General features: G+C 38.4%; 1 protein-coding gene across 1 annotated transcript in view; it reads left to right on the top strand.

Annotated features, from left to right (window-relative positions):
* mettl15 (methyltransferase like 15) overlaps positions 1–17,822 on the top strand; it is a 51,192-nt gene that overhangs the window by 14,423 nt on the left and 18,947 nt on the right. The window contains exon 3 of the mRNA XM_053324448.1: positions 15,010–15,146. Coding sequence (XP_053180423.1) covers positions 15,010–15,146 — 137 coding nt within the window. The remainder of the gene's footprint in view (positions 1–15,009; positions 15,147–17,822) is intronic.

The raw sequence follows: 17,822 nt of genomic DNA, 5'->3' as shown, positions 1-17,822 counted from the left end.
AATCAAATTAACAGTTTGTTTTTAATTTGGTTGGCAGCTAGTGGTGTCGTATACCCTTTGTGCATGCGTCAGCATTGTGGTTGTCTGTCATAAGTTGACTTTTTATCCAGTTTTAACCCACGTTTACAGTACGCTTTTGAGACCTCAGTCATTTTTAACTATATCTTTTAACCAGGTGAAGGATTTTAGTCAAGTAGTTCAGTTATCAGAGAAACAAGCTGAGCAGACGTTAGCGGCAGCTGAACTTGCAGTCCCCCCTGGACTTCCTGTTCCACCAAATAGTGTCAGAGAAACACTGATTTTTAAAGTGAAACTCACCGGGTCCGTTTGTACTACTCATCATTCTGTGTCATCATTTGAATCACGGGGGTGATGGAGAGCATGGAGTGCCGAGGTTGCAAAAATACACGTGTCTGTCAGGTCAATTACCATCGCCATAACTGAACCCATGAAAGAGAGACCCTATAGCTGCTTAGACCCACTCCTTTGTATAAAGTGAGAAGACTCAGCAGTTGTTCTAAAAACATGAACAAAAAGTAACATCTTGTGAGAGTTGGTGCTAACATTATTAAACTAAGCTAACAATGACTTTCCAAGTTTGCTTCCACTAACTGCGATTTTCGTAGATTTTCTGTTAAATACAGTGAAGGCGCAGTGAGTTCTCCCCAAAGGTGAATGTGGTTAATGGACACATGTCTTAAATCGCTAAAAAATACTATGTGGACTGAAGAAAACGCCTCGTATTACCGTTGATATGCAACAGAGCTATGACATTCTGTAGTCAGCAGCGCACCATCGAAGTTGACAGCATGTCTCCTTGCAGTGTCAGCTGTCAAATGTCAGTCAGCCACCGCCATGGGAAACACCCACCTAAAGAAGCTTAGAAACTCTTTCCACAAATATGTCCAAAAAAGTTTTATCTTCTGTGAAAAATTGAAAAAATGTAACAATATCTGCAGTACCATTATAGTCTACATTTGCTTATACAAGCAAGAAAAAGGGACAACTAAAAATTCTGTTTGGCTTTCTTGTTTTTGTCCCATTTGCAAAGTGTGAGCAGCTTCTTGATTAGCTGAGAATTAGACCAGTGTTAGGCCTAATATAATTGTGTGAGTGTAGTATCATGTTTAATATTGGAGCAGTAAGCTTTGTCACTGTTTAAAATGATAAAATAACCATTTTTAATTTGTTTGTTGAACAAAATGTCAACTAAAATGCAGAAATATAGTCATCTTGGATACCAGCTCAGTTGTGGCAATTGTGATTTGAGTACACTAATCAAAGTAATGAGGACGATATCACATACCGCAACCCTTTTGCCCCTATTTTCAACCCCAAACCTAACCTGCTAGACTGTGGGACACATTAATTTGATTATCCCTCCCACAGCTACATATCGCAGAGGCAAAGCTGTAGTCTGTGCTGATGTAAGGATATGTATCCTGGAATATAGAAGTTTATGGAGTAGATATTTGCAATTTGTATACATTTTTCAGTCATTAAACCTTTAGAGATTAAGGTGCCCTTTAGAGATTAAGGTGGTATAGGAATTTTTCAAAGATGTTTTTCAGTGCAACTTTTTAGCAGACACACAAACCTCCTTACACTGATATAATGACCATTGGTAGTGTTTATGAAATGTTGATGGAACACATACATTCATATTAAGGATATGGACTGATTTAAAAGTCATATCTGAATGGCCATTATACATATTTGACTCATGATGTTAATCACAATCATTTGCTTGTTAAAGTCTGCATTTAGTTTTATGCCAAAATGAATCTTTCCAGCAGAGAAAATGTAGCTCAGTAAATCTCCAACCTGCAAGACAAAAACAGACAGTTTGGCTGGGGGGTGGGGGTGGAGAGTGATGACTCATGCACACAGTAGAGGTCCCTCCCTTTCCATTTCTTTCAGTGTCCAATCAGTTCTTTCCCAGCTGTCATTCATTGCCACCAAATCAGATCCCCACCAGACCCCCAAATAATGTGATTTTCTTTCCCCTGTAAATCACTTTCTTTGTAAAAGTTTAGAGCATGTAAACTAAATAAAAATCACCATTCAAATAATTTGGAGCATACAGATTGTTGTTGGTAATGGGATTACTTTACATTGTGGATGATCCACTACATGTAAGATTTCTTAACCAAAAATTCCCCCTTGTGTCCCAAATTTCAGCTAAAACACACATGAAAAAATATTTAGATGCCCTGGAATAAAGTTTGAAGTTGATACTCTTGGTTTTAATTTTGACAGAAAGAAAACTCAATACTTAATCAAAAAGAAGTTACATGAAGTCATCTTTTTTATTTAATTACTTTCAGATTACTTTTTCAGAAGGCAAAAAGCCTATAAAAAAGTCGAAAGACTAATCGTTACTTTGGATTGCCCAAGTATAGTAAATATTGAGTTATTGGCTCATAGTGTCAGAGAAGATACAAGTGCTGCTATCCCTGTTCCTCCAGGGATCTCCTCAGCACCACCACAGTGTAAGAGCCAGTCTCAGGACTCCGTGAAGTGGGCGGATGCTTGACATGGGCTTTATGAGCTTTATGTAGAGGAGGACAGGGACCAGGGTTAAATATAAGAAATGCAACAAACCATGCAATCCATATAACAAAGGCAGAACTGGCATGTATTATCTGAAAATTATGTCGAGGAAAAAAAGCAAGAAGAGTACATAGGAGAGGAAGGAAGAAAGGAAAAAGAAAGAAGGGAGGGCACTGTGGGCGTTGTGTTGTTGGACTTGAGGTGAGAAGAGTGAGGGCGGGATTACATTACAAGAAGCTTCATGATATATCAACAGCTGTATCACAAGGCTATTTTATTTATATAGCGCATTTAACTACAGGCAAACTCAGTATGCTTTACATTACGGTACAAACAGCAACAAGTGACACGTGATTATAGTAAATAAATTACAAGAACATTCAAACAACACTGACAACCACCCGGTGTTAAGAGTAATTTTTTGCAGTTTTTCACTTTGAAAGTGCAGATAGACATAAAACAAAGGGTAGAGAGAGTGGTGCAGCAAATGTCCTCCACCAAAACTGAGCTGTGGGCATTGCAGTTAAGTGTGGGTGTCCGTATGTGTGACATTTCTCAGATCATCAGGCAGTTTGTTCCAGAGAACAGGACTGAAGGGGTTAAAAGTGCCAGGAAGTGGGAGATTCCAATGTTTTATAGTGATATACTAGTAACAGCTTTATATTTGGGAAAACTCTGACTTCACCTTGTGCACAGAGCATAATGTTGGTTGTTTCAGAGAATAGTCTTGTAAAAGTACTCTAATAAACATTCATTGTTAGAATGACTAAAAAAACATTATGTAATCGATGACACAACCTTTGGTTTGTCTCTCTAGGATGTGTGTCCTGCCATGAGTAGAAGCTCCTCAGTATGTGCTAGAGCTCAATAGAGATGGACGTAGCCAAGGTCTTTTTCTTTTGTCGGTTGCTGAATTTCTTTGTGTCCTTTTAACCTGTTTTTATAAGGTTGTTTGTTTGTTTGTTTGACTGGTGAAAATAGTAAACAAACCATACACTGGGCAAAGATGATTACTTCTTCCATACGTTCCTCCTCCACCACTTGGCCAATCTGTACAGACGTCATTAATGCTTCTGCACACTGTCTTCAAGCCACAAACTGAATTAATTAAACAACACTGGGACTCCAATCAAGTCTTCGTCACATAAAGATGTTCAAAAATGGGTATGGTACCCACATATGTACATACCAATAGGCTGATAGGCTTTATAAGTGTGGTTAACCATCAAACCTCAATTGATCCACTAGCCCTACACCTACATGTGATGTGGTCATTGTCTTTGTATTGTCTGCCAATATACTGTACCTTCTCACACTGTAATACCTATTTGTAGCATACAATATTAGCAGTATATTATAAAGTTAGGTTAATTGTTTGTTGCATTGTTTAGGAAAGGTTATTGAAGGGTTCATGTGTTTAAGTGTCTAAGATTTCTGTTACCATTCCTCTACAGTGGAGGTGAGTGTAACTCCAGTTGTGGTGTTCCCGCAGGGCCCCACGTTTTAGTGATGCAAAATAATGCTTTCTTTCTGTTTCGTTGCCAATTTACCTAACTGAAGGGACAATGGTGAGTGTCCTGTAACAGCTCCTACATCGCTGGCGATCACAGAATCAGCACCTTGGACAGCGATCATGCCACACTTTCTTGTAAAATGTTAATAATAATTCACCTGAGATGAAAGCACAAGGTGTGTCTGCTGTAGTCTGTAGTCTTAACAACAGCTGACCACAATATTATTTCAGATGACTAAAATTTTCAGTTAACTATTAACCTGGTTGTCATCCAGGAGCCCCCATACAAATGAAGTCTTGTTAACCTGCCCTCATGCTGTAAACGCACAACAGAATAAAGTGGGTCTGTATCGCTTTTAAAAAAATGCACATGGCCTTCTGATGATGGTACAGAAATGGCTGGCATGTGATGTGTGCAGGTCTCACTATAGGTGGATTTTTCACAACAATTCAAATTATTTAGCCTTCACCCTGTGAAAGTTAGTCTTTCTTGCATACCACCGAAGTATTAAATGTTTTAAGAAGTAGATGCAACATTTCTTGCCTCTGTTAAAGTATATACTGCTGCCAGATTGTCAAATTAAATACAGTCGATGGCAGTTTCATCTTCCTTTTTATATTTCCACAACCCATTGATCAGCCACATAATCATGTAGTGCATATATTCAGGAAGAACATTCATAGTCATGGCCTTAGACCTATTACAATAAATACAGAGATGGTGTGTTTGTGTATATTAAGGTTAAGCTGTGGGGTGGCACATTACTTTTTATTACGGTGCTGTGTGACAGGCAGTGAGCAAGTACAGGTGTATTTTCTCTTTCTATAGACTCATTATATTAAATGGAAATTTTCTAGTGGCAATCTAAAACAATGGCAAAGGATGAGCTAGTACAGCTGTGTCTAAACAACTGCTGTTTAAGCTGATTTCTAAACATTTAACATGTCATACCAGGAGAAGCACATGCATGCCATGTATGTATGCAGGTGTCAGAGGCCTCGTATTACACATGCTGGCTCAATGGCTTCACTGGGACCCTTAAATATAACAGTGTATCATTAATGTTTATTAGTAACGTCTGTTATTTTCCTGCCATGACAAGTCAAAATGTTTGCTGTGAAAGAGGTCTATTGTATAAGGAAGACAATTCACCCATTTAGACCGACACAGTGGTGAGTCAAACTGGTTTGGGGGTCTATTTGAATGGGCCAACGTGCCCTTTCTTTCACAACCCACCTCCATTTAACTAACTTGCCAAAAAAATAGAAGAGAGAGAGAAAATAAAAGTGTGCGCAAATGGGCGTTAAAGAGAGAGGAGTGTGCAGATGAACAGAAGGAGAAGAGAAACTGAAACTTCACTTTTATCTGGTAGTTCTTCAGTGTAGATCAACACAGGGGTCCTGTGGTGTTGTGCGTGTCTCATAGTCCGTGTGGATTGATACATTTGATAAAATGGAAGCTCTGCTTTGTGAGACAGGTGAGTGAAAAACGTTTTCTAGGTGGATTGGCTTTTAAAGGTGTCTTCTTGATGTGGAAAATAACAGACTCAGTGGAGATGTCTCCATTCTTTATCTCTGTCCTCTTATTTTTGTACAAGGCTTACATAGTGTATTTCCTTGTCTGACCTCCAACATACAGGTATGTGTCCACTATTGCACTAGGTGTTTGTGTAGTTTTTTTTCTTATTTAGGAATTGTAATAAAAACTTCAGTTGACATATTTTATGTCATTTACCTTATGGAGCAGCACTTTATGAACATTGTTTATGCTTAAAACAAGGTGACAACAGAAGGAACAGAAACATTTAACCATGCCAGTGTATTTCTTCACAGCCCCAAATATGCCTGAAATTTCCTATATAAGGTGAGGGGAGAACAGACTACTCAGCTTCCTGAAATTGTTTAGATAGTTTTCCAGTATGTCCTCTGCCTTGTGCTACACAGACTGTTAACATATCTGTAAACCAATGGCCTGTCAGGTCGCAGCCAATCCAAAAAAGGGAATTGTCCAGAATAAACAGGCAAAACAGGGTTAGGATGCCAAGTCTGTACTAGTGAACAAGAATCCACATTTATTTATTGGCTATTTAAGAAACTCCAACATTTAGCAGGATTTGTGAACACAAAAGTTTTGATTTTAGGTATTACTCAGTGATCTTTATTTTCAGTGTCCATGACGGAGACCGAAAGTTGCAATATCCCCTTTGTTACAGTGTATCAGTTGTTCCTCTGTGGATATAGCGGTGCAGTATATGATACATATTTACTAGCAGCCTCTTTCAGTCTGTGGCTCTTTGACTGCTCTCTTTCACATTGATCTCTTTTTCAGGAGAAGATGTTTGAGTTGCAGTTGCAGCTTGTTGTTTCCTCATTGGCATAATCATTTAAGTAGTGTGGTTTGTTGCATTGTTTGGTGCTAATTGATTAATCATGTAAAATATTTTGTGATAGCATTTTCTGGATACAGTTTGATAAATGTAAATATTGCTCTTCATTGTGGCATCAAATTAGAAAAAAACAACTTTAAAATTTGACAGGACAGAATAAACAATTTGAAGATAATGCTTGTCTGTGAATCGTGAGTTGAACCTCTAGTTAAGTGTGAACGTGTAATTCGGATTTATATAATACCACTGTATGTAGTATGAATCCTGTTAGACTTTGTTTGATCCCAGCAGTGTGAACCTTTTCCAGTCTTGTTATATGTGTTGCTTGCTTACATGTTGGCAGGTGTGGGCACATCTCCAGCAAAAGAAAGAGTGTGACCAAGTCTGCTTGTTTAAGGTGAAATCTCAGTAGGTCACAGTTCAGTGATTGACACATGTAGTATTATTACAGATTTTTCCATGGGTGCAGTAACGTAAACTTTTGCAAAGATGAATAATCAGAGAAGAAGGTAGCCATCAAATACAAAAAAAAGTGAGAGAAATGAACATGCTCAATATGTACATGAATGTAAACGCACATGGCTTGGATAAGCAGCTACTCTGGAATGCAACACGGTTTAAGGGTTTAAGTATGGTGCTCTTCCTCAGGCACCATCTAGAGGTAGAAAAGTATGTAAGAGGTGAAATATGCCGAAATAAAACGTAGTCTGGAGGTCTCACACTCACAAAGTCAAAATAGGTAAAAATGAGTTGAAAGTGAAAATACAAAATATAACAATTTACACTAACTGAGCATTTTATTAGGAACACGTGCAATCTAATGCAATCCATGAATTCGACTTTTATGAAGCTTACATATTTTCTGTCTTTGTTGACATATTCAGAAAGGTGATAATTCTACTTTATGTTCCTTATCATGGTATAACTTTCTTATCACCTTATTACAAATAACAGGGTTGAAATAATTTTATACACTAAATATTAACACACCAGTCATCAAAACTTAACCCCCAACTGCCACCTCCCTACCTTTTGTGGAGGCAAGTATGGAGCCTTCCTCTATAGTTGAAGTTTTGACATCCAAAATCCCAAAACTTATACATAGAAAAAACTGTTTTGTAATGCTTCTATCTTTTAGCAATCTATTGATTTAAATTTAACAAAGGTTAATTTTTACACACAGCACATGTATCAAGAAGGATAGCAAAAAAAAAGCTGCACTGCTGGAATAAAATCCTGCTTTAATTATCCATATGTGTTGGTCGCTTTTTCCTTCACAAATTTCCCATATTTCATATCTGTTTTGAGCAGAAAACTCAATACAATGTAATTTTTCTTTTTAAATATCTTGCATATGTAGTGGTTGAGTCTGAAAGAGGTTTTCTTTATGGACACTTGTGACTGAGTGCCTCTAACAGGATTCGTTCATTCTTATTCTTTCTGAAATTACCTACAAACTTCAGAAGGCTGTTTTTTTTTCAAAGCATGCCAGCAAATGCTGTGTAGACTTGTCGTGTCTTAACTGGCTCAAATACTTCTTCAAATGCCTTTATTTAAACTTGTGCTAAAAGATTGCTAACAGCACTGAATAGATGAGGAATGAAAGTATTTGTTGCAACTCTGCAGCATTCCATCGACAAAAGAGAGATTATCTCAACATACAAAGAGGCATTTGGAAGGAGCCCTCTGGCTAAGAGTTTTGTCAACATTTGTGTGCTCCTGTATCTCTTGTTCACTTATTCACTCTCTCGTGCTCACCAGCAGACACATGGGCAGTATGTTTGGTATACCTTGAGTTAGGCAAAAGGCTGCACACATCTCAAACATCACTGATCACCATCAACCTAATCTCTTGACAGAGTAATTGCGGGAAGCTTTCATGCCTTTTGAGTTCGTCTGCTCTCACTGGCCATCTGTTTTGGTGCCCCCCCCCCCTTTCCCTCACCTCCTCTCCTATCTGCAAGACCAATACAAACACCTATCACTTTCATGCCAATAAAGTAGAGTCAGGGGAAAAAAATCTGATATACTTATTTTTACAGTAGTTCAAATCAACATGTCATAAGCTGCAGACAAACATGTAGACAAGTACTGAAACTCTAATGATGTGAGACAGGTGTGTCTATGGGTTTATTGTTTTAGAGTCTTCTTCTACTGTATGAGAATAGTAATATTGTTTGAGAATTGCAGCAGTTTCAAGCATTACATTTATTTCCAAAATCGCACAAAGTGCATTGGTCAGGTATGTAACCACTGCACTACAACACTTAAAGCTCGAGTTGTCAAAACCCCCATCATTCCCATAATCACAACCTCCACCTTCATCTGTTCATACAAGGCTCTCATGCCACAAACCTGGCCAATTCATGTGCACTTGTATCTCGCCATGAACTTTGTGTGACAGAGAAAGAAATGCAAACCGGTTCCCTCCACTCTTACCATGGCAACGGACGCGACAAGAAAAGCGATCCTGTACCTGTGTATCTGTCTCCCTAATGGTCTGTGTGTTAGTGTAACAAGATCTGTAAAAACTCCCCTCAATGACATTTTAGATCCCCCACTGTAACTGACCTGGGCTGGGGAGTCACAAGTAGGATTTAGGTGAGTACCCAGCCTTCTCTCAGGTTCCTTTTCCCCTTTTCGTAATGAATTCAACCATAAGAAGACTTGAGATGAGGCCACCTTTTTCCGTACGGCCACCATATACAGGATGTTTTTACAGTTGCGTGAGCTATGTTTCCAAAATCTCATTAATGCAAAAAATGATACTTTCTCACACTATATATGTTTGTATGATCTCTTTAAATAGATGCTCTCTTCCATGTTTCTGATTTTAACACAACAAATGACAGTCTATAATGTGTTAACCTTTTACTTTAGTTAAAAAAAGAGCTCTCATTAAGAATGCTGTGGGGTAACTGCTGAAGTGTCCTGCATTATAGCACCTTGCAGCTTCACTGTCAGACTGCACCACTCGGACCACTCCTAACTCTCCTATTCCCTCTGCTGGGAAAGGCAGATATTACACACCTTGAATAGGGAACAAAATATAGACTACAGTAATTACTTTTATTTTAATTATTGTCTCTTTATTTAGAGACAGAAATGACTCACGTTGTGTTCTGGCTTAACTCCAATCTGCAGCTTTCTCTGGGAAGCCCTGGTCTAGCTGAGAGCCTCACTGACACCCCTCTGTATGAAATATCAATGTGAATGACTCACTCCCAAGTTTGGTGTCAATCATCATCGCAAATGCCAAACCCATTATCACCAACTCTTTTCAAGGAGTTGTTTTGTCTATCTGGTGGCAGAAGCAGCTCATGAAAAAGAGGGAAGATTTACAGAACGCCATTCGGGGCTTTTCAAGAAGCTTATTTTCCCTCAGGATGAAGGACCTAGATTTTAAATTTACCTTGTAAATGACCTTGTAAACATTCAATTCTCAAGTTTTGGCTCTGTGCATTTAATTTTTAGCTTAAGTTAACTCGGTGTGTTTTTTGTGTAAAAGTAGGGGGTAAAACCTGTACTCAACCTTCAGTGCAGCAGTGATTCAATTGTGAATAAACATACAGTATTAATATTACTAACCAACCACCTCTGAGAATACTAAGTATCAGTTGGTGGTGGGTTTTTTTATCACTTGCTTCAGTGAAAAAAAATAGACATTACCTTTGGTCTTTTGGCCACAGCTTCCTCAAGATGTGACAAAAGATTGTTGTGACAAGTCCTGCAAACACCCCAGTTGAGGACCAGTTTGTCTCCTGGTTGCTTATGTTGACTGTTTCGATAAAAAGCTATCCTACTTTGCTGTTTGTGTTTGTGTTTTCCTTTTTTTGTATTGAATAGCACAACAGGCAAGTTCATTATGCGTGTGACTCATCCCACTAGCCCACACCCCCTCCCCATCTGCTGCTGTGCGCTGGAAAGGAGAGGGAACCGCCATTGATCACTTCTTCCCTCACACATGCACGCACACACCCCACCTTCAACGTCACTATCGATCGACATGTTTAATGTTTTTGTGGGGAATAGCTGGCATTTCCTTTTGTGTCATTTTACATCTGTTCCCTACCATTTGCTGACATTATAATAAATCACTGAGCAGAAATTTAAAAAAAAAAAAGAAAAAAAAAGAAAAGAAAAGTAAAGCATAATCCATACAATTATTCAAACTATTTCAGACTGCTCAGTCAGTGCAGGGATGAGTTTTTTGTAGCTATGGCAGTCAGGAAATATAAAAGGAAATATATCTGGACAGGACAGGTTTCCTTCTTTGCCAGTGTTGTTACAGAGACACAGCTAAGTTAACAGCTACCTGAGTAGCTGTAAAGGTGCTATGGCAGGATAGTTGGCAGATATTATATACTTTATTGACTATATTAAATATTATATAAATATTAAATAGTTTTCCACCCTATACCCCCTCCTGATGCATTCATAAATGGTGTTTAACAGTTAATGGATGTAACACTCCATAATATTGGCATAAGATTGGCATGCAAAATATTCAGAGATACTGTAGGTATTCACATGTTAATTTAATTAATGCATACCATACAATGTAATGGTGTATCCTTTGTTGATTTTAAACCTAATATTTCCCACTGATCATCCTCTTTTGCATCGTTTTAGGACGGACTGAACTTTCAAACAGCAGTGTCATACTTGGAAAATGTCATGTCGACCAGTCAAGTTATAATATTCACCTTGTTCTCAAAAAGAAAATCTTTATCCTTAAAACAAGCATAGTGATGGAACTGTAAGAAGAATACACTTTGAATTCTGTCATAGAGCCCTGAACATATGGTTGCTCAAAAGTACTGACTCATGAGTATTCATTGAAAGCAATAATGATTTTTTTAAAGGGCATGCCTGTAATATGCTGTCCATATTGCTGTTTAAAGTTATTTTTTATCAATGTACCAACATCCCCCATCAAATCAAAACAGCTTTTGCATTTTTGATTGGCCCACACCAGCGTACATTTTCGTAGATGTGAGAAGCAGCTGGCTGGGGGTCGGCCAGTCATCTCAGCTACTAGCCGCCCAACTCCTGAGATCATCGGCCAGTCAACATCCATTGTCATGGTGGGGCAGAGTTACACTTGCCATCGGGAGCCGGGGCCAGTTGCTACAAAGACAAGAACCTCTTATGTCTTATCCTACCTTGATGTCACCAAACATTTAATCTCTTGTTTAGACAGGCTTTTTAACTTTATTTGGAAAAATAAACCACACAACATTAAACCAAACAAACCGGTTATGTCTGTGTCTCTGATTAAAAAGAAATCTAAAATTAACTGGATCAAAAGATTTCTAACAGAACCACATATCACATTGAATATTATCCCAAACTTTCTGTTAAAAAAAAAAAAAGTAGCTGGTCTTAATTTTTTTATTAATGTGCCTTTATGTTTGTTGGAAACATTAAAATATTTGTTTATTCTGTGTGCATATATATGACAGTGTTTTGGGCTGAATTGTAGTTGGGTCTTATTGGTAAGGACATTTTACTTGACATGACATGAACAACCAGATCTCCGCATCTTCAAACATTGGTCCACAGTTTTTGACTAATGGCTGTCCAGTGGTTGCCTCCATTTGAATTTCTATTTTTCAGAGTGGGTTGAAGAAAACAAGGTAGTATCTTGTTTGTATACTCTGGTGGTATCTTAGCTTTGTTGGTCTAAACTCAGTGGTCAGTCACAAATGTTAATTTCTTGACTTGACTGCTTTCTCTTTCTCTTTCCAGGTAAAAATGACACGATTGAATGTTGTCATGCACTGCTAATTCAAATCCTCCTTACATTTGTGGCTGTCAGCATGACGCACTTCTACACATTTCTATTTAATTTGACTTTCTTTTCGAATGACAACAAAGGGTGCTATCAACTTTCCAAAGTCAAATGACTCATCTTTGCACATCTTTTCGTGACATGTTCTTTTGTAAATCTTCTTAAACAGACTTCTCATATATATTTTCAAATCTTTTTACACCTCTACTCCAACGTGTTAAAAAGTTTTAATAAAGACCAAAAATCTCCAGGACTCATTTTTCATCATTGTGGGAGGCCTCCTGCGCCTAGCTGATTACTTTTTTTTCATCATAGCGTCATTTATTTTTATTTGGTGTGACATTTGTTCTGGTAGCGTGAGATCATGAGACAGAGCGTGATACCATCCCACCAAGAGCGTGACAGTTGGCAACCCTGCATCCACTGATGTATTAAGGTATTACTAAGTGTGTTAATGCGACGTCTACAGTCTCCAAATCATTCCACTCACAATGTTCAGTTCGATTAACAGTGAGTTTTACTCCTATAGTTAACACTACCATTATGGCAAATATTCTATATTATTGTAATTCCCTCATTGAGGATTATAGTTTTGCAGTAAATTATAGCAACAATGGCAAAGGAGCGACGGATCACACCCTGCAGTGCATATTATGGCTCTGGTAAACTGACTAATGTAAGTCTAATATTCCCTTTGTGAGAGATATGTCTGGGTCTTTAGCAGCTAAATGCTCCACTATGTTCTGCCAGCTAATCACTAACTTGGGCAGGTAGCATACAGTAAATTTACAGGATTTACCAGCAAATGATAGTAGTGAGCTGCTGTTATGACTATATTATAGTGAGTAAATGAACTGATGTGTCTGGATCTGTTTGATTCAGGTCAGAAGCTGATTGATTGATCGATGATATCCTACCTTTTTCTTTACAGTAATTAATCAGGGCAGCATGTTGCAATGTCCGAAATGCTTGAGAGTTTTTACAAATTGAGGCAAATGGCTCCGTCAGTCACAGACAGATGGGGACATGAGAGGAACATCTAACCGCTGCACTGCCAGTGTTTCAACAAGTGTCTCTTTATAACTGGTGACGCAAGGTTTCTTGTAGTTATAGTTAGGTGGCAGCACTTACCACCTTCCCTGACCAGTTTGCTGGGGGTTACACTGTGGTTTATCAGTTGCCTCCTGTCCCTGGAAACAAGTTTGATGACAGTGATGAACGTGAACCCAACAATTAAATTGCAAAAACATAATCGAAAAGACAATGAAATGCTACAAAGAGCAAAGAGGAACTTCAGAGTGATAATTCTCTGTGGGTTTGTTACCACGAGCAACCCCTTTCACACAAGTAGTCATTTGAGTTATTGTTCATATACAAATATTGATTAGTGCAGCTAAAACTGATTTGGAATATTGATCTGAAATATGTTTAGCTCTAATGAAAGTTCATGTTATCACAAGTGGATGTGGCTGATACGTGGTCAAACCACACAACTCATTATCAGCTGCTTCTTTTCACTGTGTTAAAAACACATTAAATTCTACTAGTATGTGTCAGATTTGAGGACCTATATTTTTTCTGCCTAATAAAGATCAAGGTTAACGCCATCAAATTTGATCTTATTTATTGTTATGCTTTTGATTACTGAAGAGGACAAATAATAATGATTTAGTTGGACTATGGAAACTGCTCTAGGACTCAAAAAAATGTAACATGTGTCACAATTTGCAATACATTTGAGGTCATTTAAAGAATGGGTAAAAAAAATGTTCTGGCGCTGTCATGTTTATCTTGTATGATTGTTTTTTCCATAGTACATTTTGATCTAAGATTTAGAAGGTCTGCAACAGGGTAAAGTACAACCTGGCAAATTTTAGATAAATTAGGAATTGTATGTCAACTGAGGCATCTACAGTGAACATGAATGCTATGATCGAAGCACACCTGACTTACTGTTTAACAAGTTGGTCACAAGCAATTAGCTCAACCTTGACACCACTGGAATCATTATATAAACAAACCATGGACAAGAAACCGAATAGCTTTCACCACTGCAACATACTGGAAAAATATAATCTTTTGAGCTGAGAAAACCTAATAAAATACGCAAACATATGCCTCATTTACAAAATAATACATGGTCTGGCTCCTCTTCCACTCAGTAGCTTTGTTAGGTGACGAGTAAATCCAAATCAGGTCACTAGAGGAGTCACAAGAGGAAACTGCATTATCCCACTGCGAAAATCTGCTTTTAGTCAATCTGCCTTCTCAATCAAAGCAGCACATGATTGGAATGCTGTACCAGTCCACATCAGGGACATTACCACTTACAGGTCTTTTTCTAGACAATTAAGAACATGGCTCATAAGTCTCCAAAATCTGTCAGCACTAATCTGGATAAACCCATGACCTTACAAAACTGACCTGTTGCTAAAACTGCTGCCTTATCGCTCCTATATGTTTTACAGGCTTTTACTTGTTCCTGCTAGTCTGTCTTTGTATTTCTAGCTGAAAACAGCCTGCCTTATCAATTATATCTATATTCTGTATTTTGAGGAAGTCTACCTTGAACATATAAATATATATACATTTTGAATTCAGCTTTGATATGAGGCCTGAGATAAGACAAGTTATGAAAAAGTGCAACACTGTGAATTCAACAGCTAAATGAAGAATTAACATTATGATGATAAAATGATGATTAATTGTTTATATGGAGTCCCGTTGTGAGTAAAATGTGTTGTTTACTTTCTCGCATGTAGGTGGTCCTGGACATGACATTTGGCGGTGGTGGTCATACCAAAGCGATACTGAATATGGTTCCTGATGTCACAGTGTTGGCCTTAGACCGAGATCCTACAGCCATTTCTCTGGCCCAGCAGTTGGCCAAGGAACACTCGTAAGTGATTTATTGAAAAACATCAACCTGACCAAAATGCAAGCTAATGCTTTTGTTACAAGCAGTCTAGACAAATGTTTATACAATATCATGGTTAATGTTTTACCATAAATTCATATTGTCACAGCTGACAGCTTGACCATTTTGTGCAGTGTTTGTGGTCATTATCTCTGAAAATATACTGCAGGTGTGATGTAGTATTGCAGTTCTTCCTGTATTTCTCACTTCTTGCCTGAGCTCGATCAAATACTGCTCACCAAGATACAGCCCCTGAGTTTCACCGTCCAATCAAATCTATTCCTCCTTCTTAACTTAAAGCTTTTCTTCCCCCACGCAAGCTGGTGGGCCCGGCATGTCATTTGTCAGAGTAAGGGCCCACGCCTGCAGTGTGAGGGAGATGCTGCCTCCCACAGAGGATCTATAAGATATGAGGGGGGGGGCGGGAAGTAGAGAGAAGCCCAGAGAAGTTAAGAAGTGAAGAGAAAATGAAAACATGAGAGTGAGAGAACAGGGAGACACAAGGACACAATGCCAGGGTGAGAGGGAGTGTGCGTGTGCATGAGCAAGGCGAGGGAGGATGAAAATGAGATGTTCCTAAGACCATGGCGTGGGAAGGAATCCTTTTACGTAGATTCTGGGGAAACCTCTCTCAAGGGATACTGCCAGAAAAATGTGCCTGTGAGCAGGGAATGACAATTAAGAGAGAGAGAGATTCAGAACACTGTATTCTGTCAGCAGCAATATACCCCTGCTGTAAACTCTTCCACGCCTACTCGTGATGCAAGCTGAGAGAAGCTAGAGAAATCTTGCAATTAACCAATATTATTGGAAGCCTGAGTAAAAGACCCTGGCAGCCTACGCAGTGCATCCGCACAACACAGTTGGAGGATTTTCTCTCTCTCCTCTGTACTCCCATGTCTTTAGGAAAGTATAACCGTAATGCAAACTGTTGAATGTTAGTGTGAATCTAAACTCAGTTTTAAAGCACAAAAAATATAATTTCATGCATATTTAAAAGCACAATTGCCTCTGTTCTACAAATGTTGACTCTCGTATTGTCTCCTGCAAGTTGAGCTCTGCTATTCTTTCATTTCTGACTGCTTTTCACCGTCTTTGTTGTTGCTATGACTTCCCTGCTCCTGAAGCTCTGCAGTAGTTGTGCCCACAATAAATGTAAAAAATCTGAACAGGCTACAAGCAGCATTGAAAAGCCAAGTGAGGTAAACAGATTTATATGTGTGTGCTTGTGAGGTCACAGGCACACTAATAAGGTGTGATGTTATATTTCTGTATAGTATGTACTTTGTAGAATTTACACAAGGGCCATGTTGGGTGTCACATAAAGACAGCAGAATTTTAACAAACTTTAGTACATGAAATCCAGTTTATTTAAAAGTAGTTACCCCTCATCACGATTATATGAACATAGATGTGTGAGTCACGTCCTCACTCATGAAGGAGTTGCCGGTGCTCTAGGAGAAGTGTTATGGACAAATTTACGGTGAGCATACAGGTAGGCTGATCTTGAAGTTAAAAAGCAGGAAAAGACATATGAGTGTCTTTGATGAGACTTTCACCATGGCTGTATGCTGTACATGTTTCCCTTTTTACTTAATTCCTCCTCATTTTTCTTGTGAGTGTGTCTTTGAAGGAGGTGAAAGAGAAAGTAATTGGCTCAGGGATACCACAAACTAATGAGCCAATCATCAACAAGGAGCTTCGTGCAGAACTCAATGTTTCAGTTTTTGAGGGGTGAAACGTTTACGAAGTGCGACACAATAACGACGTAGAGAGCCCCCAAGTGTCTCACAAATAGAGCAACCGTAACATAAAACAAGTGTTCCTCAAGTATCATCAAGTATGTAGATCATTAATAGTGTAAAGAAAACAAAAACACAGCATGAAACAAGGAAGCTTCAGTTACAGGCATTGTAGGAAAGAGATGTTAATAAATAAATGGTGATTGGTTAAAGACTGGTAAAAATCCAATTGATCCATTATCGTAGTCCAAAAACACTGGACACTGATTACATCCATGCTGCTGTTTTCATGCCGCAGGCGACAGCTGTGGCCAGAGGCATTATGTATCTGAGTTGCCCGTCCATCCGTCTGTCACATAATCATGAACGTGATATTTCTGGAATGCTTTGAGGGAATCTCTTCAAATTTGGCAGAAATGTCCAATCAAGGATAAACAGCATTTGGTGGTCAGAGGTCAAAGGTCAAGGTCACTGTGACCTCAAATAACACCTTAATGGCCATAACTAAAAAATGAATATGCTAATTATGACAAAGTTTCACACAAATGTCTAATAGGATAAGGTGATGTCAAATGTCAACTTCACTATGTCATCATAATCTTCTGCACAAACACTTTTCTGGCCATTATTCAATGCCATAACTCAAGGGAGATTGTGGCCATATCTCACATTTGGTAGGATACTGAATGGAAACCTTGAAACTGTTGTGATTTTATTAAATTCCTTAAAAGTCTTGGACAGATGTTGATGTAAACTGCAACTTGAATGATTGGTGGAGACAAACAACCGCAAGGCTATGGACTTAGCCAATAAGCTACATTTTAACATAGATTTGTAAATCCAACTTTAGTAATGTCAAAAAGGCGTAACGTTACTGTACATGTCTGTCCAAAGATACAGCTGCAGGAAAATACAT

Source organism: Scomber japonicus, chromosome 1, assembly GCF_027409825.1.
Source record: "Scomber japonicus isolate fScoJap1 chromosome 1, fScoJap1.pri, whole genome shotgun sequence".
In the NCBI taxonomy this organism is placed as follows: Eukaryota; Metazoa; Chordata; class Actinopteri; order Scombriformes; family Scombridae; genus Scomber; species Scomber japonicus.
The sequence above is the reverse complement of the archived record's forward strand: the minus strand, read 5'-3'. Positions and strand labels throughout refer to the sequence as shown.